Source organism: Durio zibethinus, chromosome 15 (genome assembly GCF_047325235.1).
Source record: "Durio zibethinus cultivar Kanyao isolate XHJ-2024 chromosome 15, ASM4732523v1, whole genome shotgun sequence".
NCBI lineage: Eukaryota > Viridiplantae > Streptophyta > Magnoliopsida > Malvales > Malvaceae > Durio > Durio zibethinus.
Genome location: NC_143176.1, coordinates 5,502,435 through 5,528,614, shown reverse-complemented (window position 1 = coordinate 5,528,614; position 26,180 = coordinate 5,502,435). Strand labels below are relative to the sequence as shown.

General features: G+C 36.1%; 4 protein-coding genes and 1 pseudogene across 8 annotated transcripts; 1 reads left to right on the top strand and 4 right to left on the bottom strand.

The window, feature by feature from the left end:
• Positions 1 to 2,729: 2,729 nt before the first annotated feature.
• LOC149514569 (uncharacterized) lies at positions 2,730 to 5,835 on the bottom strand. The gene is given in 5 exon segments (XM_089744212.1): positions 2,730 to 3,178; positions 3,181 to 3,390; positions 5,296 to 5,392; positions 5,568 to 5,621; positions 5,731 to 5,835. Coding segments are annotated over 5 exon segments (846 nt in total). The 3' UTR covers positions 2,730 to 2,798.
• Positions 5,836 to 7,003: 1,168 nt separating this feature from the next.
• LOC111302334 (UDP-glycosyltransferase 79B6-like) lies at positions 7,004 to 8,734 on the top strand. Its single transcript, XM_022898262.2, has one exon. The coding sequence runs from the start codon at positions 7,246 to 7,248 to the stop codon at positions 8,620 to 8,622; it is 1,377 nt and encodes a 458-aa protein (XP_022753997.2). The 5' UTR covers positions 7,004 to 7,245; the 3' UTR covers positions 8,623 to 8,734.
• Positions 8,735 to 10,631: 1,897 nt separating this feature from the next.
• Positions 10,632 to 12,553, bottom strand: LOC111301698 (2-oxoglutarate (2OG) and Fe(II)-dependent oxygenase superfamily protein). Of its 3 annotated transcripts, XM_089744474.1 has the most exons (6): positions 12,399 to 12,534; positions 12,213 to 12,266; positions 11,961 to 12,096; positions 11,533 to 11,883; positions 11,127 to 11,448; positions 10,632 to 11,017 (listed from the first exon to the last, which is right to left on the bottom strand). In XM_089744474.1, exons 4-6 carry the CDS (start codon positions 11,763 to 11,765, stop codon positions 10,769 to 10,771), a joined length of 804 nt encoding a protein of 267 aa, XP_089600600.1. In that variant the 5' UTR covers positions 11,766 to 11,883; positions 11,961 to 12,096; positions 12,213 to 12,266; positions 12,399 to 12,534; the 3' UTR covers positions 10,632 to 10,768. The 3 variants fall into 3 exon arrangements, with proteins under 3 accessions (XP_089600600.1, XP_022753299.2, XP_022753298.2); XM_022897564.2 differs by having other exon boundaries at positions 11,533 to 12,096; positions 12,399 to 12,533; XM_022897563.2 differs by lacking the exon at positions 12,213 to 12,266 and having other exon boundaries at positions 11,533 to 12,096; positions 12,399 to 12,553.
• A 985-nt stretch (positions 12,554 to 13,538) lies between these two features.
• On the bottom strand, positions 13,539 to 22,356 carry LOC111301697 (uncharacterized). Of its 2 annotated transcripts, XM_089744473.1 has the most exons (7): positions 20,043 to 22,356; positions 19,476 to 19,616; positions 17,578 to 19,339; positions 16,850 to 17,142; positions 15,346 to 16,187; positions 13,817 to 15,259; positions 13,573 to 13,668 (listed from the first exon to the last, which is right to left on the bottom strand). In XM_089744473.1, the coding sequence occupies exons 1-6, from the start codon at positions 21,417 to 21,419 to the stop codon at positions 13,855 to 13,857; spliced, it is 5,820 nt and encodes a 1,939-aa protein (XP_089600599.1). In that variant the 5' UTR covers positions 21,420 to 22,356; the 3' UTR covers positions 13,573 to 13,668; positions 13,817 to 13,854. The 2 variants fall into 2 exon arrangements, with proteins under 2 accessions (XP_022753295.2, XP_089600599.1); XM_022897560.2 differs by having other exon boundaries at positions 13,539 to 15,259.
• A 347-nt stretch (positions 22,357 to 22,703) lies between these two features.
• Positions 22,704 to 26,060, bottom strand: LOC111302333 (E3 SUMO-protein ligase MMS21-like; annotated as a pseudogene). The gene is made up of 5 exons (XR_016327942.1): positions 25,625 to 26,060; positions 25,470 to 25,533; positions 24,464 to 24,544; positions 24,288 to 24,398; positions 22,704 to 22,990 (listed from the first exon to the last, which is right to left on the bottom strand). The product of XR_016327942.1 is annotated as an E3 SUMO-protein ligase MMS21-like (transcript).
• Between the last annotated feature and the right edge of the window lie 120 nt (positions 26,061 to 26,180).

Sequence of the window (26,180 nt, the reverse complement as noted above, 5' to 3'; positions counted from 1 at the left end):
ATTGACATAAGTATTTAATGTTAGTCTCCAGTGCATTTATATTAAAAATTAAATTTTGTTTTTGACCAGAAGATCAGGAATAACTGCAGCTAACCATATCTAGCTAGTACAATTACAATTACAATTACAATTACAATTATAAACAGTTGGTTTCAAAATTTAGATTGTGGAGCCGAACTTTACCGCAAAAGATTTCGCTGTTTAGTTAATTAGAGATCTGATCAACAATTTTATCCTGAAATTTCGACTACTTTGATTTTCACATAGCCTTCTTCACCTATAGCCAGAAATTAAAGCAGAACATTTGCTGCAACTTCACCAAGAAAAACAAAAAAAAAAAATGCCAGCTCAGACTTTCACATCCTCATGTTTGCATGGTTTGCCTTTGGTCACATGACTTTATTTCTCCACCTTGCTAACAAGCTTGCTAAAAGGGGTCATAGGGTAACTTTCGTATTACCCAAAAAAGCTGTGAACCAATTGGAACATTTGAACCAGTATCCTGATTTAATCTCTTTCCATCCTGTTACTGTTCCTTCAGTCACTGGTCTCCCTCCTGGTACCGAGACTTGCTCTGATATCCTCATTTTCTTGACCCATTTCCTCTCCATTGCCATGGACCTTACCAGGGATCAAGTTGAAAGTGTCATGTCTTCGATTAAACGAAAGCTGGTTTTGTATGATATTGCTCACTGGAGCATGGCTTGCAGACTCTCCTCATAATCTCTTCGAAAACGGTTTGGTTTATGGCAATAAAAGCTCATCCATCATTTCTGTCAAATACATCATCCTTCTTATCTGTTTCCTGGTGGCTTTCGGTTCTTTTCTTCAATGTGTAAGGAAATTTGTCCATGCCAGTTTCCTCTTCGGTATGCCAAATGCAGATATTCCAGTGAGTTTGGTCCAGAAGGAAGTGATAAGAGTGCTGTTGGTCAATCGGCTTAAGAGCAATTTACTATGCCGCTACTTTGCTGCTGTGGATTTGTGGTTCAATTCCAATGTTTGCTGTTTCAGTGATTATGGTGGTGATTTCGCATACGCTTGACAGAAATGTGATCCCCATTGCATAATTTTAAACCAGCTAACTCTCATAATTACCTGTTTACAAAGACCAATGAGGAGTTAACTCGCCAGCATAACAAATCAGATGCGAATGAAGGCAAATCTTCAGGTGCTCTACGATAGTTGTTGCCTACTAGCATCTTAAGCAACAAAGCTAGTCAGATAGTAAGTTCAAAACAACAATCTGAAATGAAGCAGCAAACCATAAAAAAAAAAAAAGGTTGGTTTCTCCATTTTTCCGCCTTGGATTGATTTCAGCTGAACTTCCAGCTTCAAATCACCATTCGTTCATATTTATGTTTCAAATTTGTATTGCTAAAATGACATCTTAATAACCTTCAAAGCAGCTTCAAAACAAAGAAATAATTGCTTTCAAGTTTTGTTAAAATGTATCATTCTTTTCTATGATTAAGAACATGAAACAAACAAAAAAATGAAAGAAAAGAAGACAAACAATCAAGAAGCCAGACAAGAACTAGAAAACCAACAGAACAAAGCTCAACTCAAGTACAGTGCATTTCCAATTTATGCAGAGAAGACTATAAATTAATTAGTTGTTCAGGAATCTTTCTAGTTATTAGTCACCTTCCCTTTACTCCAATAGAGCCTTTGGTTCCCTTTTTACCAAATATAGTTTTACACTTATCTATGCAAGCAAGCCAAAACAGACTTGAGGGAACAGTTCCTCTTCTTCCAAAACTCCAACCACCAGCAGTCTTTGAAATCCAAAACTCCAAAACAGATTACTAATCTCCATGAAATCTAGAGTCGAAAAGTTTTACGAACAAACCAACCTAATGGCTGAACTTGAAATCCAGATTGTTGTACAAGCATGAATTATTGTGATTATCATCCATGTTAGTTTATCAACAGAGTCACAGACAACACAATATTGTTTACATAAAAATTTAAAGAACAATTAGACATGAACTTTCCTTTCATCTTTGCGTTTTGAACTTGCACACTGGAGAAAGAATCACCTCTTGCTCTTTTCAGAAAATGCTTATCAGTCCTAAATGAAAAAAAAAAAAAAAATCTGGGGAATTGGAGTACTGAGATAGTAAAAGCTAATTTTAATGTCAAGTTTGGTAGAAATGGTTGATATTTAATGAATTTTCAGCACTCTTGTCAAACATTAGTTGCCACTGCTCTGACCCAGAACTTGAGTTGTGCCTTCTTATCTTCCGCTGAACTAGGTACACAATTTGGAATGGGAGGACGGCTTTGTACATGCCATTCCTCAGACAAACAAGGCCTCATCTGATCATGTTCCACGTCCTCCATCTTATTTTATTGCAAGCCTGGGAATATGTTAATAACACCTGGGCTCAACTCTTCTTTGTCAAATGTGAATCCTAAATCTTTGAACCCTTGCTGTTCCTGGAATGCAATATAGCTATGGCTTTTTTGCAGTATCTTCTGATATGAATACCGGCGTCTCATTTACTGAATCACATTGCTATTGGTTTCCAACTCTAGATTTCTTGGTGGTCTACACCTTTGCACGCTACAACTTTGTCCCATGGCTTGCAAATGCAATGTTTGAATATTAGATAATGAATAAAGACAGATGCATATACAATTCACCTTTCAATATCATTGAAGCCAATATATGAGAATTCAGCAGAACTTTGCTAGCTTTAGCTCATTACATGAGTTATATTGAACATATAAAGATCAAATGAATCAAATTCAAGTGCCAAGTTATGCTGTTTTATTTATTTACTTATGACTATTCATCCGCCAATGCCAAAACTCAGAAGTAACCAAAATGCGGAAACTATGCATTTTATCAGTACCTTATTAGGACTGTGCCTTGGGGGAAAGACGTTAGAAGAGTTAATCAATGCTTGTCGAATCAATTTGCTCATTCTAATATCACTGTCATTATCTTGAATTAACTTTTTCCTCCCTATAGAAGTTGGCAAGGAAGGTATCTTTAGCAAATTACTTCGGGATGATTGTCCACTCAATTTGCTTTTCCTATCGGTTTTCTTTTCTTGAATCTCATGTATCTTTGTGCAAGTAGCTTTTGATTCTTGCAACGATAATTGCCTACTCAGTTTTCTCCTCCCACCATTGCTCTTCCTTTCTTAAACGTTTTCCTCCCTACGCGAATCAAACTACAATGAACTGAACCTTTGTTCTGAATCTTCTTTGTTGATTCTGAGCTTTGGCTACATGAATCTTTTGCCAAAACCTCTTGGATAAAGTTCGATGAAGTACAAGGATCAGAATAACATCTTAACATCCTTCTTCTCCTATTGCACAAGTTCTCAAAAAACCAAGACTCCTCCAAAAGATCAAGAGCTTCCACTTTCTGATCAGCTACATCGAAAGAAGACTCACAAATGTCATGATCACTTTTCTCTATTTCCGTATTCACAAACTTCTAACCCTAACAAACTGATATGAAAAGACCCAAATAGAGGATTCTTTTCATCTTTTCATTCTGTCATCTATTAGCTGAAACTGAAACTGATTAGGAAAAACCATGTGGAGTAAGGGGTTAGAACTTGAAGGAAAAGGCTTGGTGGACAAATTTGATATGCTTAGAACAAGAAAAATGAGCTAGAATTTCAAGTGAAATGTCTGAAAATTAATATGAGAAACGTTAACCAATGTTGTCTGGTGCAGTGCTATAAGAGGTGCTCCTCACACTACGTGCAATATTGCACTTTACACTTGCCTAAATGGTTTATTTTTCAAACCTTTATTCCATTTAACCATAATTATCATAGACATCCACGATTATCATGTAAAAAAAAAAAAAAAAAAAAGTTCTGGGGGCTATGCTTTAATTAACCTTTCTTGGTTAAAATACATGTAATGCTGTAGGATATAGGATGCTTTATCTGTTTTGGGATTTGTAAGTTTTTTTTTTTTAATTTATTATTATTATTATTATTATTTTTTTACAGATCCATCGGTGAAATTAACATCTCCTGTTTAGTGACCCATGTAGTTTGTGAATTTCATCACAACAATCATCAGACGGTTTTTATGAGTTTCATGCGCAGGGATAAAGAGGTACTTTGCGCTTTTATATTATTTTTTCCTAACATAATAGATTCCTGAATGTGTAAATGGTAGAACAACATAGATTTTTAACACTTGATTTTGATGTTTAAATTTTGATATAAAAGTTGCAAAATGAGAATTTAAAATAATTATCAAATTTTCGCAATCCAATAAATAAAATACAATAGGTATCATAGAATTTTTTGCTATTTTTAAAATAAAATAAATAAATAAATAAAAAATATCACTACTTCCTTATGTCCTTCGAATAATTCGACTTTATATTTTTGTTTAAAAATATCAATAGATAAAATATAAATAAAGTAGAGCATTTTTTTTTTATTTTTAAATTTTTATATTATACTTTTAATAGATATTTTAAACTTATTTTCATCTTTATCTTTACGAATATTTAATAAATATGAATAATCTTCATATCTATAATTAAAAAATAAAATCCAAAATTTGTTTTCTTAAATTTTTTGTTTTTATCTTGTATATTTAAATAATTTTTTATAAATATATATACATTAATATATATTTTTTCAATAAAAATATATTAATTGAAATAAATTTAAAATAATAATTTATATTATTTAATAAAAATTTTATTTACTAAGTATATATAAATATATATGTAAGATATAAGTACTGAACGTATATCATATTATATATTCATATCTTTATATCCAATAAAAATTTAAAATAATACATATTTTAATTTTCATGTTCATAATATAATATTTCTCTTAATTTTTATTTGAATAAAATATTAATTTTTTTTAAAATATAGATAAAATTGATAACTTTATTTTTGTTAAAAAGAACATAATCTATCTATATAAGGATTATATATTAATAAAGTTTTTATAATATCTCATTTTTAATATACTTTTAAAAGCAAATACTTAGTGCATTATTGCATGTCTTTATTTGTCCAAATGATCAAATTATGCCAAAAGTTTTTTGTATCATACAAAAATTTAAAATTTAATCTCTTTATATAATTCACATTAATTCAATCTTTATATTGTTTTAATTTAATAATTTTAATTTCATCATAACTTTATCTTATTTTTTCGGTAACTTTACTAATTAACATTTGATCATTGTTGACTAAAATGAGGTGGTATTTTCGTTGGTACGTCATATTAAATTTTAAGAATTTATTTACTTTTAAAAATATTAATAACTCATATTTAATTTTTAAACCTTTAAAACTAAAAACGAGTTTGAAGTCCATTAAAGAACCAGCAACCATCAAACCCAGATTCCGGTGAGCGACTGTCTCATAAGCCGGCATTGACTGCTGTATACCCGCAACGAAATGTCACAAAATCCATTTGGAAATTCCCCTTTATCTTCTCTAAAGTCTCAGATTTCTCAAAAAACCATCTTTTTCACGAAAAACCAAAAAAATCCAATTCCTAAAAGCCTATCTGCCGCCATCGACACCTCCGATGACCACCAAACTTACTCCGAACCTTCCCCTCATCCTCCGCTAGGTTTTCACAGCGTTGAGATTTGAAAAATATTTCCTAAAACCCCTCGAAACAGGAATTACCAGATCCTAGCGTTCCCAAACTTTGTCTGAGTTTTCCACTCATAGCTTTCATTTTCACCATGCTTAAAAGGGCTTTTCATTACCGGCTGTAGAAAACTCCAAAAGGGCTTAACCATCTGCACCCTCCAATATAAAACAATCAAACGATCACAACCATCAAACAACCCTCTAATGTTTTGAGAAACCATCCTCCTATATCACCAACCAAAAAGTTGATCACCCTAATCGCAGACTCAAAACTAGTAAGACCAGCAAAGAAAGAGAGACCTCTATTATTACACCTGTTTAGCATGCATTTGGAGATTTGAGGATTGTCGATTTGATTTCTTGGTTAGGGTTGATTACGGTTTCTTTTCGATCTTTTTTTTTTTGAAAAGGTTTGTTTTTTTAATTGGTTTCGTTAATTAAAATTAATTTTGAAAATAAAACCAAAGTTAAAAAATTATTTTTAACGTTTAATGCTGATGTGGATTAAAACTTGTGCCACATGTGTATGATTTTAATCCATGTCAACGACCTTTTAAATTTTAGCAAATTAAAATGTCATATAGTCAACGGACATATAAAATAATCAAATGCCACGTCAGGTTAATTAATATAAAAATAAATAAAATTATTAATTAATTTAAAATTATTAAATTAAATTTATATAAATCAAAAAAAAAATTAAACTAAAATTTTATAAATTAAAGACTTAACTTGCATAATTTATATGTATTCAATATCGCGCGATATTCTTGAACGCCGGATAACAAGTTTTGTGATTAAAAAATAAGATGAGGTAGCTTTGTCTAAATTCGAGTGTTAAAATACGACCGCCAAAATAGCTGTCCGTAGCATTCCTTCACCGTGTGTATATCTTCAAGTTTGTCCTTGTATGTTGCTTGTTTAGACACGTGTCTGGTGATGCTGTAGTGGCCGTGTCCTCGTCACGTGGCGCACTCAGTCACGTTCCTTCAAAATGATGCTTTTAGCCTCCATTATCGTGACACATGTAATAGTGTTTGGTTTGGTTATTTTCTTGGATATATAGCATTTATAAATTTATAAATTTGAATTTGAATTTAAATTATTTTTTAAAAAAATTAAATTTACCTGAATTGAATTTTATTTATTTAATTTAATTTGATTCATTAATTTTAAAAATTATTTAAAATATATATCAAATGTGAAAATTTTAAACTTTGTATATTTAACTATCACGCTTAAAAAAAAAAGTGCGTACTCAATAAATTTTCAATTATGATATAGTTTATGATAAATTCTTTAAAAAATATTCATCTTTTTACAATCAAATTAATTTACAATTTTAATAAAAAATATTAAAAATTCAACTGTTTTTTTTTTTTATCCGAGGATCAGGAACAACTGCAACTAACCATTTCTAGCTAGTACAATTACAATTATAAATACTTGGCTTCAAAATTTAGATTGTAGAGCTGAACTTTTCGCAAAAGATTTCGCTATTTAGTTAATTAGAGATCTGGTCAACAATTTTACCCTGAAATTTCGACTACTTTGATTTTCACATAGCCTTTGTCACCTATAGCCAGATATCAAAGCAGAACCCTTGCTGCAGCTTCACCAAGAAAAAAAAAATGCCAGAAACCAACAGTTCGGACATTCACATCCTCATGTTTGCATGGTTTGCCTTTGGTCACATGACTCCATTTCTCCACCTTGCTAACAAGCTCGCTAAAAGGGGTCATAGGATAACTTTCGTATTACCCAAAAAAGCTGTGAACCAATTGGAACATTTGAACCAGTATCCTGATTTAATCTCTTTCCATCCTGTTACTGTTCCTTCAGTCACTGGTCTCCCTCCTGGTACCGAGACTTGCTCTGATATCCCCATTTTCTTGACCCATTTCCTCTCCATTGCCATGGACCTTACCAGGGATCAAGTTGAAAGTGTCATGACTTCGATTAAACCGAAGCTGGTTTTTTATGATACTGCTCACTGGATTCCTGACATAGCCAAACCACTTGGGATCAAAACTATATGTTTCAAAGTTGTTTGTGCTGCATCACTAGCTATTGTTTTGGTTCCAGCACGAAATCTGACCAGCGAAAGGCCTATAACTGAGGCTGAATTGGCTGAGCCACCACCTGGTTACCCTTCTACTTCGGTAGTGTTGCGTGGCCGTGAAGTCCAGTCTTTGTTATTTGTATCAAACCCTTTTGGAGAAGGAATAACGTTTCACGAGAGAATCACCATGGCATTGAAGAATTGTGATGCTATATCATTAAGGACTTGTCGTGAAGTTGAAGGGAAGTTTTGTGATTATCTTGGGAGTCAGTATGAGAAACCAGTTCTTTTAACAGGTCCAGTTTTGCCTGAAGAGTCCGAGTCTCCATTGGATGAACGATGGGGTAATTGGTTAGCCGGATTTGAACCAGGTTCAGTGGTGTATTGTTCCTTTGGGAGCCAGATCATTCTTGGAAAGACTCAGTTCCAGGAACTTATGTTAGGGTTTGAGCTAACAGGGCTTCCCTTTTTCGTCGCCTTAAAGCCACCGTTGGAGGCTGCAACAATTGAAGAAGCACTGCCTGAAGGGTTTGAAGAGAGGGTTAAAGGAAGAGGAGTGGTTTGGGGTGGATGGGTGCAGCAACCATTGATGTTGGCTCACCCATCAGTCGGATGTTTTGTTAGCCATTGTGGGTTTGGTTCAATGTGGGAGTCTTTGATGAGTGATTGCCAAATAGTGTTGGTTCCCCAATTGGGTGACCAAATCTTGAATACTAGGCTAATGACTGCTGAGCTCAAGCTTGCTGTGGAGGTTAAAAGAGAAGAAAATGGATGGCTTTCAAAGGAGAATTTGAGCGAAGCGATCAAATCTGTGATGGATAAGGACAGTGAAGTGGGTAAGTCGGTGAAGGAGAATCATAAGAAGTGGAGAGATACATTAAACCCTGAATTGATGAATGGTTACATCGATAAGTTCGTCCAAGGCATGCATGAACTTGCAGAGTGAAGCACCATACGGAAGAGAATGCCCAAAAATATGGCCAGAGAACTTGGAAGCAGCACCCAAATGCCATGGATATCTGTCCCATAGCTTGCTTATCTTGTGTTATAATTCATGATCAACTGTTCTAGATGCTTTTTAGTTGCAGCTGTTTTATGAACTTGAAGGGGGGGGGGGGTGAGAGAAACAATTAGTTCAATAAATTCTTGTTTATTTATGGAGGAAAGATAAGATTTTTAAAAGGGGTTATCAAGAGAATTTTCCAATTAATTTTGCATTGTCAGCAATATGCATTGAAACAAAGTTGTAACATGTTCCTTTAAAGCAGCATGAGAAATTTGCAATTAATTTAACATGTATTTTTTAATATATATATATAATTAAGGCTTCTCTCCGCTACTTTTAATATATTTTTAAATATCATTAATATGTGTAGGATCTGTTTATGAATTATAATTAAAAATATATTAAAAAATAATTGACCAAATACTAATAGAGGGAATTAAGCAAGATCCTATTGTATAACCCAAGTCCAATGGAAGTGATAATAGCACTTGAAGGCTTGATTTAATAATAGGTGCATGTATCACTTCATTTCTCTTACTACAAAAGTTGAGTTCAAAACTTGACAAGTTAAAAAAAAAATTGACGGGAAACGTTTTTCCTTTAAAAAATCATTTGCCTACGAAAATTCCAAGCACAAATCACTAGTTAATTTTAGTAGAGGGAATGCAAACCACTTTTTGATGTGGATGGGATGCGATGAGATGATGATAAACTGGATTGTATGTTCCCTGAGGAGACTGCACGAGAAGAGCGAGCTATTCCTATTAGCTTGAGTGGCCAACAAGACGTCATGGTTTGGCATTACACCGAGCAGAGCTTTCACTGTGAGAAGCGGATATCACATGCGGGTATCAAGAGAATTGAGCACAAGTCGGTGAAGCGGATACTGGAAGTACATGAAACAACGTCATGGGCTCATTCTGGAAACGGGCATGGCATTTGCCGATACCAACTAAAATGAGAATGTTTGAGTTACTACCAGTGCACGAAAAGCTACAAGGGAGAAGCATTATGGAACACTCGAGATGCAGCTGAGGTAGAGGAAACCGTTATGGATGCTATTAGAGACACTGCATGCAAAGGAGATCTAGAGTCTTGCGCGACAAAATGGTGATTGGCAGAATAATCAGATAGATAACGTCAAACAGTGGTTGTCTTGGGCGGCTGAAAGTTTGAACAAGGAGGATTTTGGTAAATTTGCTATGTTATGCTGGGCAGTCTAGGAAGCCAGGAACAAAATAGCTAAAAATAATATGACAAGAACTGCTCATGCTACGATGACATTCGTGCAACAGTACTTGGAAAAACTATCACAGGGCTCAGGAACGGAATGAGGTGACAAAAAAAAAAAAAGAATACCAGATAAATGGCAGGCACCAACGAAGGATTGCTGAAAAATAGCTTCGATATGGCTCTAGAAAGGGAGGAAAATCGAGCAAGCATCGGGGTTATTACAAGAAACCACTAGGGTGAGGTGCGAGGAGCTTTTGTATGACTGTAAATGGCATAAAAAATCCAGAAATTATTTAAGGAATGGCAATGGTAAGAGCAGCAAAGTTTGCATGGAGCATGGGAGTTAAAAAGTAGTTTTAGAGGGAGATGCACTTACAATCACCTCACAGATCACTCAAGTTAAGGGAACCAATCTCTCTAGAATAGGGAATCTCATGGAAGTCACCAGAATGGAACTGATAAAGCTGGCAGAATGGAAAATTTCTCATAAACATCGAGAAGCAAATGGGGTGGCTCACAGTTAGCAAAGATGGCATTGGTTAGGAAGGAAAATCTAATCTGGCAGGATGGATTTCCAGATGAAATTTATGATATTGTACTACAGGAAAGTTGTACTTCAAGTTAATGAATCCATGTTTCTTTCTTTCTTTCACAAAATATGCTATTCCAACATACTAAGAATGAGAAGAGGAATGAGCATCATGGGAGAGGAAAAATAACATTAACTATTCTTGTTCCCTCTTTATTGCATGCAATGAAGAAGAAAAGCTTAAATATTTGAATTATGAAGATAATAAGCATGAATTGATTACAGGGTCAAGTTGCCGAGAGAACAAGCATTTCTGATCTACTTTCAAGTGTCAAGCAGGAGTGCATCAAGATTTCGTTTTCCCTCGGGTCCCTTTGAGTACCATGATGATACGTAGTCTCCATAAACAATCGAAGAGTAGTGAGGTGGGGAAGACTGACTCACTAGATCAGAGGCAGGGGATACTCTCACTTCCTTGGCTGGGTCATGAAAACAGGCAACAGAGAGACGGGCTTTGCTTGCATTTGTTACAGCACGATGCACAGAGCTTCTGTATTTCCCATTAGTTATAATCTGCGGGCAAGGCAATTTCCAATACATCAAATATTTATGATCCTCAACATTCATTATTAATGGTATGATGCATTAATACTTAATAGATTATTAAAAAGATCAGTAACACCTCAGTTTGGTCAGCCAGAAGAACAAGGATGGCATCAGGCAAAGGCTGGACAGTGAGCCACTCTCCATCCTTGAGCACCTGAAGACCACCCACATCGTCCTGTATTAGAAGGGTGATGGAACCCATATCAGAATGTGATTGGAGGCCCAACGTCAGCTCTGGCTGGGGACAAGGAGGGTAATAACTGGCTGTTATGTTCTGATAGAATTCCCCAACTGCGTCTTCTATGCAGGATGCCCTCAGTCCTAAACTCTCAGATATCAACCTCAACAGTCTCCGAGCCAACACTATCATCTCATCACTATAATCAGCCACCAATGTTCTAGAGAAACATGAATTAAGTTAAGAACACCTAAAGAATATTAATAAATGTCATTGGCTTTAGAAAATGAAACAATCAACGTACCTGTATTCAGGAGGAAAATGGGGCCAAAAAGAGGGATTGCGGCGTGAAAGAGGAAGGGTATGGTGATCAAAATAGTCCCTCCAATCCAACACAGTGTCATTTTGAGAGCTTACTAGCATACGGCTACCATAACCCTGGGAGGCAGCAGAATTAGGCTGGCAAGCATATTTAAGTTTGTCCTCCATTGGGAAATCATTGAAAAAAGAAAGACAGACTCTCCTCAAATCATCCATCAGTTTTGTAGGTACCCCGTGGTTGATAACATGAAAAGCTCCCCATTCCCTGCAAGCCTCTCGAATGTCTGCTATGACAGACTCCTTTTCATGAGATAGATCAATGGCAGGGACATTGCTGCAGCTCAAAATAGTTAAAATATTAGAAATAGGTGTAAGCCGGTTCTCGGGAGGTTGGATGTACTGTGATGGAACCTCTGAAATGCCCGCTTGCGAAAGAATTTGCACCCTTACTGCCCCTTCCATTTTCCTCGAAGAATGATAATGAAAAACAATGGTGGTGGCTTCAGCCTCGAATTCCTTTTCTTCGACTTCTTGGTTATTTATAGGCCTATATAGCCAAAACCCTGTCCAGGTCAGATAATCTGGCAATCCCAACATATCATGTATATATTTTACCATAATTGTAAAAAAAAAACACACGGAAACCAGATTCATAGTTAAAACCTGTATGATATTTTAAACACACTTCCATAATAGATGCCAACAACATAGACAACTCTGCCCAGAAATCAATTGTATTAAATTTGTTTGATTAGTTTTGGCAGGAAAAAAGTTTTTGGAATCTGGGTAAAATAATCCTGTCATATCAAAGAAATTGAACTACAAACAGAATATATCAAACAGACTGACCTGCAGCAAACTTCGAATAAAGATGGTGAACACAGAGAGACCAGCCTCTAAGAAATCATCGAACACTAAGAAGCTGGTACGAGCACAAAAGGACGGAAGATAAGCCCAAGCTTTTTATATTAATTTTTCCTTTTCTGATTGTGGGTTGGCCTGTTTGGTCAACTGGGCTAAGTTTTAATTTTTTAATTAATAATAATAATCTATTGTTGTTTTTAATAATAATAATAATAATAATAATAATATCCTTTTGCACATTTTTTTTTCTTCTGATAAACCCTTGGTCTTCTTTTTCAAAACGTTTTGGTATTTTTTTTTTTTTCAAAATTTGTTGGTACGTATTTCTATCAATCATTCCTTAATTTTTTTCACTTTAATATCTTCTCATCCATTGTGAATAAAATTTTTAAATTCCATCAACTTAATTAAAAGGGTAAAATATCTCCTTTTAAAATATATAAAGAAAAAAAACCAAAACAATATAAAAATATATATTACCAATCTCTTAATTTTACTTAGTAAAATTCTATTAACATTGTATTAAAAATGAACCATTTATTTTTTATATAAGCTTATTTCCCACCCAGCACCCAAAAAAGGAAACCTTTGGTTTAGAGTTTAAGGGCTTAAATATTATTTTCCATAAGACATCTTTATTGTTGTAGATGACTTTTATATGTAAAAGTTTCATGCCAATGTGAAGGTGGCTGAAAAAAAGAACTAAATCATGAAAGACCGCTACCCAATCGCCAACAAAACATGCTCAATCATGAAGCAGCTTTGATGAAACTAGTCCGGAACAATGCTGCAATATATTTATCCAGCATCGGCATCCATGAACATGCAAGGAATTTTCTATTGCTCTGACAGGCAAGGCAAGGCAAAAGCATCGAAAAATGGTTCAATCCCATAGCTAAAGGAACGCCCCCCTCCCCCCCAACTGAAACGTCACCATATGCATAAATATCACGTTCAGGGATTGCAAGGAACCTAAACGGTAAGCACATTTGCAGATGCAATGACTATAATATTGAAAGAAAAAAAACTTGAGCCAGAAAATTACAGCAGTTAGGGCTTACCTTTCATCGAAATCAACAGATATCAATGGATAACTTGCAGAAAGCAAAAGAATGCAATAAGACGACAAATACCAGAATGACAAACCTTCATTGGAATATATTATCATGTGATGGCCATAAGAGAACATACTTACAGTACTCGGAGGTGCAGTAACTAGGATGATATTTACATGGTATATAGGTTAGCTTCCACCCTGGAGAAATAAAATTTGGGGAAGCAGTTTGTTTAGGAAGAAAGTAAGACCATTCTAGTATGCCTCATGGAAGAAGATATGATAACAGTGCTGTCTTAAGGAAATGCTCAGCCAACAAAATTTGATTATAATCTCCATAGAAACTCACCTTGCCACAGCTAGACAAATCCGTTGTAAAAGCCAAAATCAATCAAAAGGCTGCTTTGTCATTAATATAGACTCTATAAGGGAACAAAGGCACAATGTATTGAATTTACAATGAAATGAAACTTCTTTGTTAGAATCTATAGGAACCATCACTCCATCTCTGTAAACAAATTTTGGATCAAAGCCAACTTGGATGTTTGGAGAGGTGGTGCCTACAGAGTGACAGTTACATTGCATTGGAATAACTAAACTATTTTCTGAGCTTTTGCAAAGACATGTGCCCCACTCTGGACGGTTAGATAACTTTCCATGAATTTCATTTCTCAGGTTCTCATCAAATTTATTGCTGCTACATCCAGCAGCATAAACTTTCATAACTGTTGAAAGAAGATCCACAGACAATAACGCAACTGTATCATGAACATCATCTACCGTCCAATGGCACCCATCTGATTTCCATTCTTTAAGCAAAATTTTTTGCATCAAGCTAAGGAGGGTATGTAGGCAGTCAGAGCAGCAATGATAAAAGCACATAACCCCAGATTCAGCTGGAAGAGCAGTTTCACTTAAAGGGAAATTTGGATCTTTGTATTCATGATCTTCAGGCTTGCCATCTTCAGATGTGATAGTAATCTCTGTTTCAGAAGCATTAATCTGGTTGCAAGTTTTCCCAGAGCCAGAGAACTTTGCACCGACCAGTTCATCTGAACTACAGAATCCATTCTCAAAAAGAACAGATTCTCGAGGTGCAAATCTATTAGATTGTTTTGATGACCCAAGATCTCCCTCAAGCATAGGATTTCTATTACTTACTGACCCACTCGGTCCAGGCTTTGTCCCATTCTGCTTGTCTACAAGAACTGGATCACTGGCCACAGAAACGTTATGGTGCTCCACTGAAGTAGTATTACCACTGAGGCTTATTATATTTTCTACAATTTCTTCCACAGGACCAAATTTTCCCTCATGACTAAAAGCACAATCATCATCCATCTTGTTCAAGTCAATGCAGTCTATATTTTGTACAGTTAATTCTCCCTCAACCATAGGATTCCTAGAACTTTCTGACCCACATAGTCCAGGATTTCTCCCATTCTGCTCATCTACATGAACAATCAATTGGTTGACCAGAGAAGAATTAAGATGCTCCTCTGAAGTAGTATTACCAATGGGGCCTATCCCCTGTGGAGCTTCTTCAAAAAATTTAACTTTTCCCGCGTGATTAGGAGCACAATAGTCATCCTTTTTGTTTAAGTCAATGAAATCAGTATTTTGCATGGTGAATTCCTTAGTATTTGCACCCAGACCTTCTGATTCATAGCAACTTCTGGGCCCATATTCCTTAATTTGATCTGTATCATTCACACATGTAAAATGATTATCTGGAGATCCCAAAGCATATGGTTTGGGGCTTTGTGCTTTTATATGGACATCCTGATCTAAACTGCAAATGAATCAAGTCTCTTGTTAGATGAAAATCGATACACATATATGAACCAACAAGTAAATAAGTAATTTGAAAAAAGGTACCTCTGCAGTGAATACACCCAGCTGTTAACCATATCTTCCAGATAAGCAACTTGAGACAAAATACGAACATACTGACATCGGTCTTTTCCAGTGTTAACTTTAACATTAATCCACCTAACTAGGAGCTCAAGAACCTTCCGTACCTCAGAGGAAACTTCTCTAAGTGACATGTACAAGCCTCTGTATGCTGATAAACCAACAGCAACCAGACCTCTGACTAAACCAGACTTCTCTTTGCTTTTAATGCTGCTGGACCCACAAGCAATACCTGTCTCGTCTAATGAATTGGTGGGACGAATAACACAAGAGTTGAATGGCCAGCCCTTCCAGGGACCAACTATGTCTGCAAAAGGACCTTCTTTAAGTTTTGATGTCACCCAGCAAAGCTCCGCAAAATGAGGATATTGCAAAATTTGATAGCCAAATGAAGATATTGCCAGAATCAGGCTTGATTTACACTTCAAATTTCTACTGCTGATTGGTGGTGCTGGCACTGTAACAGACAAATCACCACAAGATTGTGATCCAAACCCGGCCAAACCATGAGAGGTGTTGTCATTTTCTGCAAGTGCATAGGTTTGGACAAAATTTTTTGTTTTAGAATCTTCATGGACGTGAGATCTTTGATGAATTAAATGAACAAATGATTGAAGGATATCCCTTGATAACTCTGCAGCAGATAGTTTGATAACCATATCATGGTTGAAATTCCTGCCAACATACACAGTGAATCTGGGTACTGTGCACTCTAATGTAGTTTTCTGACTGCAATTTTGTAGATCACTCTTAAAAAATTCCCTTATTCTATCAGGGAGCTCCAGATGTGGAACTTCTGAAGTAGCCTGTTGGGAGATAAGAAGCATTAAGACTTAGGCATGCTTGCAAGAAGATGTCAAAGCAGTAAGAGAAGGAGTTAGGGGAATGGGGGCTCGTATCTTAAGAGAGAAAATTCTGATTGAATAAGTGACCAGACTGAAATACTAACATGTTTATAAAAACAGGCTTCACAATGTCCTAAATGCAGTAAAAGGACTACAGCATGAAGTTTTAAGCAGCATGTTTCAAGTTTGTATTTTAGTTTGATGAGTCAATCTACTTTATATCATGTTCCCAGAAAAGAGCTCTACTGTAGAGCTTTCTCAATCGCAGGTAAGTCAAGTCTCCAATTCTACCTGAATCATTCACCTACAACAAGCTGCTAATCAGTAACTATCAAACTAACATAAACTGTAAAACAGAAGAAATTTTATAAGATAGTAATACATGTCTAAGCACTTAGATCTAAACAAAGTCAACCAAGTGCTTATATGCCCCATCTAACACTAGCCAAATCAAAGCAACCCAAGAAACTGTTGAAGACAATAGAAATAGAAATAAGATATCCAGGTTATTTAAAGAAAACTACTTTCATTTCTAATCTCTGCAAGTAAAGCCTAGCTACTCAAGCAACAAAATAAACTATTAGATCATGAAATGCAAATAAATAAATGAAAATAATTCATACCAGAATTATCAAGGATGTAGACACACAAATAGATTCCACTTGCTCAACAAATAAGCTCCAGGCATGAGAGACGCTCTGAACAGTAGCTGTAGCCACCACTGTGTCTTCCAACTCAGATTGCTGCAGAGAGGATCCATTTTCTTTTTCAACAAGTTGAGGATCTTCCTCCATGGGTGCTTGATGGAATGTTGAAGATGAAATGCTCTCCTCAGCAACTTGATTAATGGTCTCCACAGCCCACAAATCTATTCTTGGCATAAAAAGTACACTTGATCCCATACTTGCACATTTCACTGCCATGGAATTTGAATAGCTTGTAAGGCTTTGTCAGATGAATTCGATATAGTAACATTTAGTCTAACATTCACACAACAAATTTCTTTTGAGCTTAAAACACATGGTGTGAAAAGGATGGAATAAAAGCTTAAAACATGATCCACAAAGCCAAGTCATTTTCATACATGCTCGCTGAGCCCCTTACACACCATTAAGCTACTGGCTACAAGAGGATAAAGAATGACAAAAGAATATTCCTACATTATAGAAGCACCAAGCAGCCTAAAACATGATTGAAGAAGCACAGATGGCAAAAAGCAGATGGGGAAACACATGTGAAAGGGTAGAAGTCTGCAACACAATAATCTATCTCGTGTTATTTAAAAAGTAAATAGGAATTACCAAAGAACTAGTGCTACCTACAACAAAATGATAAAGTACGTGGAACATACTCAAAACTTGAGTTACTCCATGAATAAAGTCACCACTTCCTTCTTGTACAATTGTAGCTAAATCAACTTTCTGTATTTCAACATTCCCAATGAAACAGTGAAGAAGACAAGAAGCAAGATGCTTTTGGCCGGACCTGGGACTTCCAGCAATTAATATTCTAAACCCCATTTTCCTTGTTGAAGTAAAATAGGTATTTCGTGTCAAACTAGAGCACGTGCTACCATTACGCACTATTGAAGGTTCAAACTTGGCAACACAATCACTAATATCACCTATGAAAGCATCATAATCAGCAAAGCTAGTTTCTCCAGTTAACATTCCAGCACATGATAGCCTTCTCTCTATCTCCTTAATAACTTCTCCTTCTTGAAGAAGATCATGAACATGGGACCACCAATGATCCTTGGGCAGTCTTTTGTCATGCAATGTGGAAACAATCACATTCTCAATCACAGCACCACCTTTAGAAAGAAGAGGTGGCAACCAGAGGCGTTCATCCAAATGGAGTGAAACAAGCAAGGTGGATAATGGTTCTAAGAGACAAGGATTGAGATGCGTAGGAAGAGGTGAGGCAACTAAATCATGAGCAGCCATTCCTGCTTCCCTGAGTGAGCAAGGAGGTGGAGAACAAGACAAAGCTTCCAACCAATCCCTTTCCTCAACTGTGACAGTAGGAAGAGGAAAACGTTTAGCACTGGGAGTTTTCTCTTCAGCAGCAGATAAAATTTCCTGCAAAGGAAAATTCCTCTTCAAAGCAATAACAGCTGCTTGAGTACAAAGAGCCTGCAAATCTGCACCAGCAAAGCCTACTGTCTTTCTTGCAACCCATTTGAGCAAAGATCCAGTAACTGGTTTTGGCCATTTTTTAGTATGAAGTTCAAGGATTGCAGCCCTGTCCTCCAATGATGGCAGTGGAAAATAAATCTCTCGATCAAATCTCCCCGGCCTCCTCAATGCAGGATCAACAGCATCAGGGCGATTAGTTGCACCTATCACCACAACTGAACCTCGGGACTTTAAACCATCCAACAGAGCAAGCAATGTGGACACAACGGAACTATGTGTTTGATCTTGCTGCCTAGTCCGTCGAGGTGCTAAGCCATCTATCTCATCAAAGAATATTATAGAAGGTTGACATCTCTCAGCAATCTGGAACAAGAGCCTCAGCTGACGTTCAGCATCACCAACATATTTTCCTAAGCAGTCAGCACCTTTGCAGGCGAAATATGCAATCCGTTTATCCCCACGAGCACAAGAACCAATCAGTGCTCGCACTACAAGAGTTTTACCTGTTCCAGGATAGCCATGCAAAAGAACACCTCTGGGTGGTGTAAGCCCCAGATTGTCAAAGAACTCGGGATACAACAGTGGTAAGATGACAACTTCCTTCATGCATTGGATAACATCCTGCAAGCCAGCAACAGATTCCCAACCCTCAAAAGATTTCATGCCATCAGACTCTGAGCCTCCAATATAAACAGGTGCTATTCTTAACAAATCTCGATGAAGTCTCTTGCTCTCACGTTTCAGGAACTCTTCATCCTCACCACAATGCTCCAACCATTTTTCTTCAGCTTCAATATCCTTTCGCCATGCATCATTTGATACCTTCCTCATTTCCAACTTCATTTTCTTACCTTTCATTTTCTTTATCTGGGCTAAATATTGAATACCATGTGGTTGGAAGAGATGCCTATGATCAGTGCAGGCTATGAGAAATTTGCGATGATCAAAGATACAGCCATTAGCTCTCGCACAGGGCTGTAAAAAATAGAATGTCATCAATTAGAAAGTAACATGAATATCTTGCTTTTTCTCAAACAAAAATTGAAGCAGCAGGGAAGGGGAGTATGCATTGAGGGAGATTTCTTTAGACAATAGATATCAAGAAACAAACCAAGTGATATGTTCTAGGACACCGATCAACACGACATCCAATTGTTGCGCCTGGCCTCCCGCATCTGCTGCATTTTAATGCTCTTCCTCTACAAAGTGCTGCCCTAACATTTTTTAAGCAGCCCAAGCCAGCAAAATAAACCTAAAGAAAAGAACATAAATAAAAGGGGATATACAGCAGAATAATGATAAGTTGAAGGAGAAATTAATGGGTGATAGAGATTGTAGACTTCCAGAACCAATTCCTTAATTGCCTAAAATCATAAGGGATTAAAACTAAGAGAATGGTTGGCATATAGAAAAGTGAATGTTGTTAAAAGGGGAAAATTTTAGAAGGAAACTATAAATGGTTAAGAAGTTATGGTAAAAAACAAGGGTGCATCAAAAGTGCAAAACAAGCTACAGTAACAACAGTGGACATCCACAATGCTTAAAGATCCTATAGCTGTCAGAGGAAGAAATAATAGTTGATAAAATCAGCATGTATATATGTATAATGAATGCATACACATACATGCAGTAAAGAGGCAATTAATAAGTTAAGAATTTGGAAAAAAAAGAACTTCACCTCAGGACTCCATACTGCACAGTGTTGATGAACCCAGATTCCAGCAATACCATAACGATCATTTATAGGACCCAGGAGACGACCAAGCCACCCAGGTTCATCACCAAACCCATCCCAAATATCATAGTTTGGTTCCTCTGAAGCTGAAGAGCTGTATGCTTCATTTTCACTATCACCTGCATTATGGGCCAGCTTCTTTGGGGGTTTGCCGTCAGTCCAACCACCGCACAAACAACACCTTCTCCCTTGTTTGATATGTCGCTTGCCAGTTGTATCAGCAGCTGCTTGATTTGACTCTTCTACCTTCATATCATTCTGATGTTCTAAAGGTTTTTCAGCAACCTTCACCAATCCATCATCTTTTGCATCCTGAACACCACCATCCTCAACTTCCTCTAGAACATTATCTACTTCTGCAACATCCTCTTCATTTGCTCTTTCATTCTGACATTCTAACTGTTGAACTTGATCTTCACTCAGCTCCACTCTTTCAATTGTTTCAGTTACCTCAACATTTTCATGGCCAATGCACCCCTCCTCTGATTGTATACAATTTGATACTTCCCTATCGTCTTCTTTAACCACCTCAACCACATTGCCATGCAACCACGTGTCATTTCCAAGACTCAGTTCACTCTTTAAAACTACTGGACCCTCCACAACCTCATCCCTCCTATCATTTCCATGACTCATTTCACTTTCTAAAACAGGTGCACCCTCCACCACTACATCACCTTTAATTTCTTCTGTTTTTACCCCCCTTTCATGTTCCACTTGACAAATCTCCACCACTTCTTCACTCCCTGAACTATTCACCGCCTTAATCCTCCACGGCCTCTTGGATTTCACAACCATCATTTCCCCCACATCCAGTTCACCCTCCTCCTGCTCCTCCTCCTCCTCACTCCCACCTATATGCTCAAAAAGCTTTCTCCTACTCGGAAAAACTCTCTCCTCTGCCTTCACTTTGACACTCACATTCCTTGCCCTTGTCCTCAACCTTGACCTCCAACTCCCCAGTGTCTGCACATCCCTCGTCTCCTCCCCCTCCTCCTCCTCCTCCTTCACACTCCCTAACCTCCTCCTGTCCAGACCAAACCTCCCATTCTTCCCAATCTTCCGCCTTTTCTTTGGAGGTGGAGGTGACACATCCAAAATAACTGGCGCTCTCCTAACCCTTGAGCTCCTACGGAGCTCCAAATCCACACTCTCCGACCCACCAACACCATTCCCCTCATTCCCCTCTCCATGATTTCTATTATACTCTTTCTCACATATTGCATCTAATCTTTTATGCTTTGTTTGAATCCTAGTACCCGATTTTTGGCCAAAATCCTTCCGTTTCGATGAAGAAATCGAGGTCGATGATAATTGCATGACCAAAACCCCACAAAATATATAAAAACCTCTATTTTGTAAATCAAATTACAGCGAAACTTCCATATATATATATTATATCATATAACATTAATTTAAAAGATTTAGGTAAATGGGCATTCAACTAATGATCCATGTTTCAGTTTTCTCAATTGGATGCTTCAATAAAGCAATGATTTTAGAAGATAGATAAAACCGATCGAACTCAGTACTTAACTCACCGGGGGAGACGCTGAGTTGGATCGTTCCGAATAGGAAATCGAAAATGAAGAGAATCCCTTGAAGTAAAGCCGCATAGAAATCAATTTAGGAGAAAAAAATTTGGGTTTTGATTCGCTTCTAGTTTTGGTTTCTTTTTTTATTTTCTTTCAGATGAAAAAGGAGACTATACGGCGTTCAGAGAACGGAAAATACTGACATTTTAGATTAATAATTTCTGTTCATCTTCACGCGCGTTGAAGGACGTGATTGTGTGATTGTGTGGGGACTAGGTGGGGTTAGGGGCGGGATTAGAGGTTATTAGGATGGCATTGTTCATTAAATTATAGAAGTGGAAAGGACGAGCTTAATTGAGGAGTGGGGATATTTGTAAAATAAGTGAATTTTCATATTTTTTCCTACCACAAGGCAGAAGTTGCCGCCAAATTTGTTAAATTTGGTTTTGATGAAAATACCGAAATGTTGGGAAAAAGGTTATGTTATCGCGGAGTGTGTTGGGGATAGGGTTTGAAGTTACAACGGCTCCTTGTGTTGGTAAGAGAGAGAGAGAGAGAGAGAGAGAGAGAGATGTCTTCCATAGTGTTTCTTGCAAGGCTTTTCAATGGGAGCCACTTCCTTGTTCTCTCATGGTTATTGCATCAAATATTTTTTGACAAATGTCTTTTAGCCTTCAGCGTAAAAACCATACTTAGCAATTTTAAACAAATAAAAAAAATAATATGATTTAAAATTTTAATAAAAATATATATGAATTTGATAAAAATAAAATATATATTTTATATTTAATATATCGATACAAATTTAATACGATAAATTTTCATATTTTACACATATTTAATACAATACTATACAAATGTATAAATTGATAAATCTAACCAAAACGGCATCCAACTCTTTTAATATATGTATTTGAAAATCTTTTATGTATGCTCTCACAAAACTTTTTCTTCCTTTGGGTTAGCTTGGCAGCTTAACCCCAGTCCAAGATAAACTCTTAGAAGCAAAACCTTCTCAAAAGTTAACCCCATATTGATCATAAACTGAATTTAGAACGATTCAGTAAAATATACGAATACGAGTATCCGAGTTTCAAAAAGAAGTAAATGGGTTCAAAAATCTGAAGGAGAAAGAAGAAAGATATTACAGTAAGAATGCTGCATAATTGCACTTCTAATTATATGCATTAAGACCATACAAAGGAAATCTAATCAGCTAGGGGAGGCCATTGTGACTCAAAACCGTGATATCAAACAGGGGATGCATAACTGTTTCTTAATATTTCTCTTCGTACCGGTCATTACAATATCCTCCTGCTCTTCACCTAGCATTGGCTGTCTATCGTGATGAACATTCTGAGCAAGATTTAAGAACACTGAATATGTAAGAAATCCCGCATGAATGATCACCCACAATAATTAAAATCATGTTACCAACAAATATAAAAGCTTAAAGGTGAAGATCATTGGTAAATATTAAGGCACATAATATCTATTGGCATCCAGTATTCACCAATTCTTGCATGAAAGAGAGAGACAGAAACTGAAAACATATTTCTCTCAATTAACAAGTATAACAGCTGTGAGCCAGGGCCTCGTAAATTTAGTGCCAGCAGATTGCCCACCAACTGCTCACCAATACTGAGGACTCTTATTGAGAGTAAATGCCGCTGAGCAGAAGCCCTGAGCCTAATCTCATATGCAATGTATTTATTCAGCTCAAAATCCCTCTCCACACTTGTCCCTAAACTGTTGCTTTCATTAGTGAGTAAAACTTCTTATTGGCACGGCATCTAGTAACTCAAGCTTTTAGTTCAGTGGTTCTTGGCAACCTCTTTTGCCAAGATATAGATTCTTATCCTAGCTCCCTCATTGTCCAAAAAAAAAAAAAAAAATCCTAGCTGCCTCTATTCTGATTGAGATTAAATTTCAGCACAAGCTATTTTATGAGCATATGCTTTGTTCACTCTTTCATTCTAGTGGATTTGCGCAGGAGGGATAGTTAATAAACCAGGCAACACAACATCATCGTATATTTTAGAAGATCATTGATCCACTATTGCCTATCCATCAAAACTCAGAACATGTGACGAAACTTGTTGTCTTTTTCTAGGTAGTACATTTGTTATTTCAAATTCCTATTAAAGATTAAGGCGTGACATTCCAACAAAAACCATATCCAGTCCTAATACTAGATGAAAACCAAAGGTCAATATTATATCAATAAGACTCTGTTACTTGACATGCTTGTTTTGGTCATCATGCAGGATGCATCTACAAATTCTATAATATTTTCTTTGAGTACATAACCAAAGCCATAATGAGCTTAACCTTTCAGAACAAGAGGCAACCACTGGCCAGGAGAAAACATTTGCAAACAAATTCTCAACTTGCTAGGCATTATATAATTTTCTGTCATTCATTTTGATAGTTGTCAGGTTCTTACTCTTTACTTCTATCTCCCTCCCTTCCCTTGTCAGTCTTCTAAGATAAACCAGACATCAATTTCAAACATGAATATACATGCAGAAGGAAATGGTGCATATAAATGCATGCATAATATAAAGGCTATAATTTTTCAGAAGCAAAAGCCAAGGGAAACAATGATCCTAAATACCGAATAAGATTAAAAGTATAAGAAGATTAAACATACCCAGACAGCTTGTCAGAACTGATGTATCAGAGGATGATTCTGTGGACTTGAGGATGAACTAGCCTTGACCTTTTCAAACTCAGTATCAAGCAACTTCTTAAAACCAGTTAACTATAGTTAAAACATGCAAGCAACAGATGGTATTAATTCAGTAAGTGTTAGCAAATCTATATAACAGATTGAATCGCTGATGAATAATATAGGCAGTTTTCACGAGCTTCTACTGGTTCAGCAACAGCATCTTCTAGCTGCTTCACCTGAAAAATGAACTGTCATCAATATTCAACTGTATCAGAAAGGATTTTAAATTCTGAGTATCTTTAAACTTTTGGCTTTCAAGTCAACATATATCTAAAGCATCAAATATTGGTTACGTATTTATTTCATTTATTCTTCAACATTAGTTGATAGAAATGAGTAGCGTGAAAAGATTCAAAACTACGATTTAACATGATTCCTTTTTTGGCCTTTCATACAGCTGACCCAGAGTTATAGGATATAAGGCTTTGTTTGTTGTTGCTGTTGTCGTATCAGTTTTACCCTCTTTCTAGAATAGGGTAATCTGCAATCTAGAAACTGTAGTGGTAAGGACAGAGATTAGAAGATACAAACCATTCTGGAAAGCTACAAGTCAAATGCAACATTACTTCCAAAACCTCAAAAATCATGATAAACCAGAGACCTAACACAACAGAATAGTTACAATGCTATAACTAAAAACCCAACCAAAAAAAAAAAAAGAAACCATTATTATATATTTCACCGCCTTATCCCTCAACATTATTAGTCAATCAAAAGGGAAAATTTGAAAACTCAAAACTTAATTTTAGTTGGTTCATGCAGTCATCTTTAACCATTCTTAAGAGTGTCATCCAATAGGTCGAGGATTCAAATCGCAACACTCACAACCGTTTACTTTATCCTCAGACTGCTGCCTCACAAAAAAAAAGAGGGGGGGTTCAGAAGAAATTTATATAATCACTGGTTAAACAATGGTTAAAAGTTTTTTTTTTTAATTTTTTTTAATTTTCATAGGCTTATCAAGAGACCCAAATCAGAAACAACTTTAAAAAAATAAATTTATTTAATATTAGCATATTTCCAGTAGCTAAACAGGGGAAAAAAAGATAAATTTATTATTTAAAAAGTAAAATTATCAGATATAAAGTAAATATAAAGTACCATCTCAGATTGATTATCTCTCTCTAAATCCACAGCGATTTCCTTCATCAAATTCAAAGCTTTTCTTATATCCAGAAAACAAAAATACAAATTCTCAAAATTACTTTGTAAGATAGACCAAAAAAATTGAAACTTTAATGAAAAAAAAAACTTACAGTGACATGCGTTTGAATCTTGGAGTAGAGATTGGAAGCAGCACGTCTGATTCTGCCAATGACACCGTCGGAGCGAGATGCTGACGTCCGCTCCATTTAGGATTCTGGATCGGATCGGGTCGGGTCGTATTACGGGTTCCACAAACTACTGGGGTTCTTGGAGTTGATTAGGAGGGAGGGGGAAGAAGAAGGTATAATTCTAGCCAGAAAACGCTGCGTTTTAGTTGCCATTATACGCACCGTTTCTTTGTCTATTTGTATTTTTATTATTAATTATCAAAAAAGTTTTATTTGTTAGATCATCTTTCCTTCTTTATGATACAATATATATAGTAGTATTTGAACATACAATCGATGAAACTTACTAACTTTTAAAATTAGAAAATACTTTAGAATTTTGAGATATTAACTCAATTTGTTTTGTTTTTTTTTGTTTTTTTTTTTTTGTCTAGATCTTTCAATGTCTTTGAAAGCTATTTTGAGCTTCGACTAATCTAGAGTCAAGATAGCTCGAACCTATAGGAGGGATAAGCTCTTCTAAGCCTATTTTTTATAT

Coding starts and splice junctions, on each gene's coding strand:
- LOC111301698 (XM_022897563.2), bottom strand. CDS start 12,011: ATGGAAGGGGCAGTAAGGGTGCAAATTCTTTCGCAAGCGGGCATTTCA. Junction 11,449..11,532: donor CATTTTCCTCCTGAATACAG/GTACGTTGATTG, acceptor ATGTTTCTCTAG/AACATTGGTGGCTGATTATA. Junction 11,018..11,126: donor TTCTGGCTGACCAAACTGAG/GTGTTACTGATC, acceptor CCTTGCCCGCAG/ATTATAACTAATGGGAAATA.
- LOC111301697 (XM_022897560.2), bottom strand. CDS start 21,419: ATGCAATTATCATCGACCTCGATTTCTTCATCGAAACGGAAGGATTTT. Junction 19,617..20,042: donor GTGCAGTATGGAGTCCTGAG/GTGAAGTTCTTT, acceptor TCTTTTCTTTAG/GTTTATTTTGCTGGCTTGGG. Junction 19,340..19,475: donor GTCCTAGAACATATCACTTG/GTTTGTTTCTTG, acceptor TATTTTTTACAG/CCCTGTGCGAGAGCTAATGG.
- LOC111302334 (XM_022898262.2), top strand. CDS start 7,246: ATGCCAGAAACCAACAGTTCGGACATTCACATCCTCATGTTTGCATGG.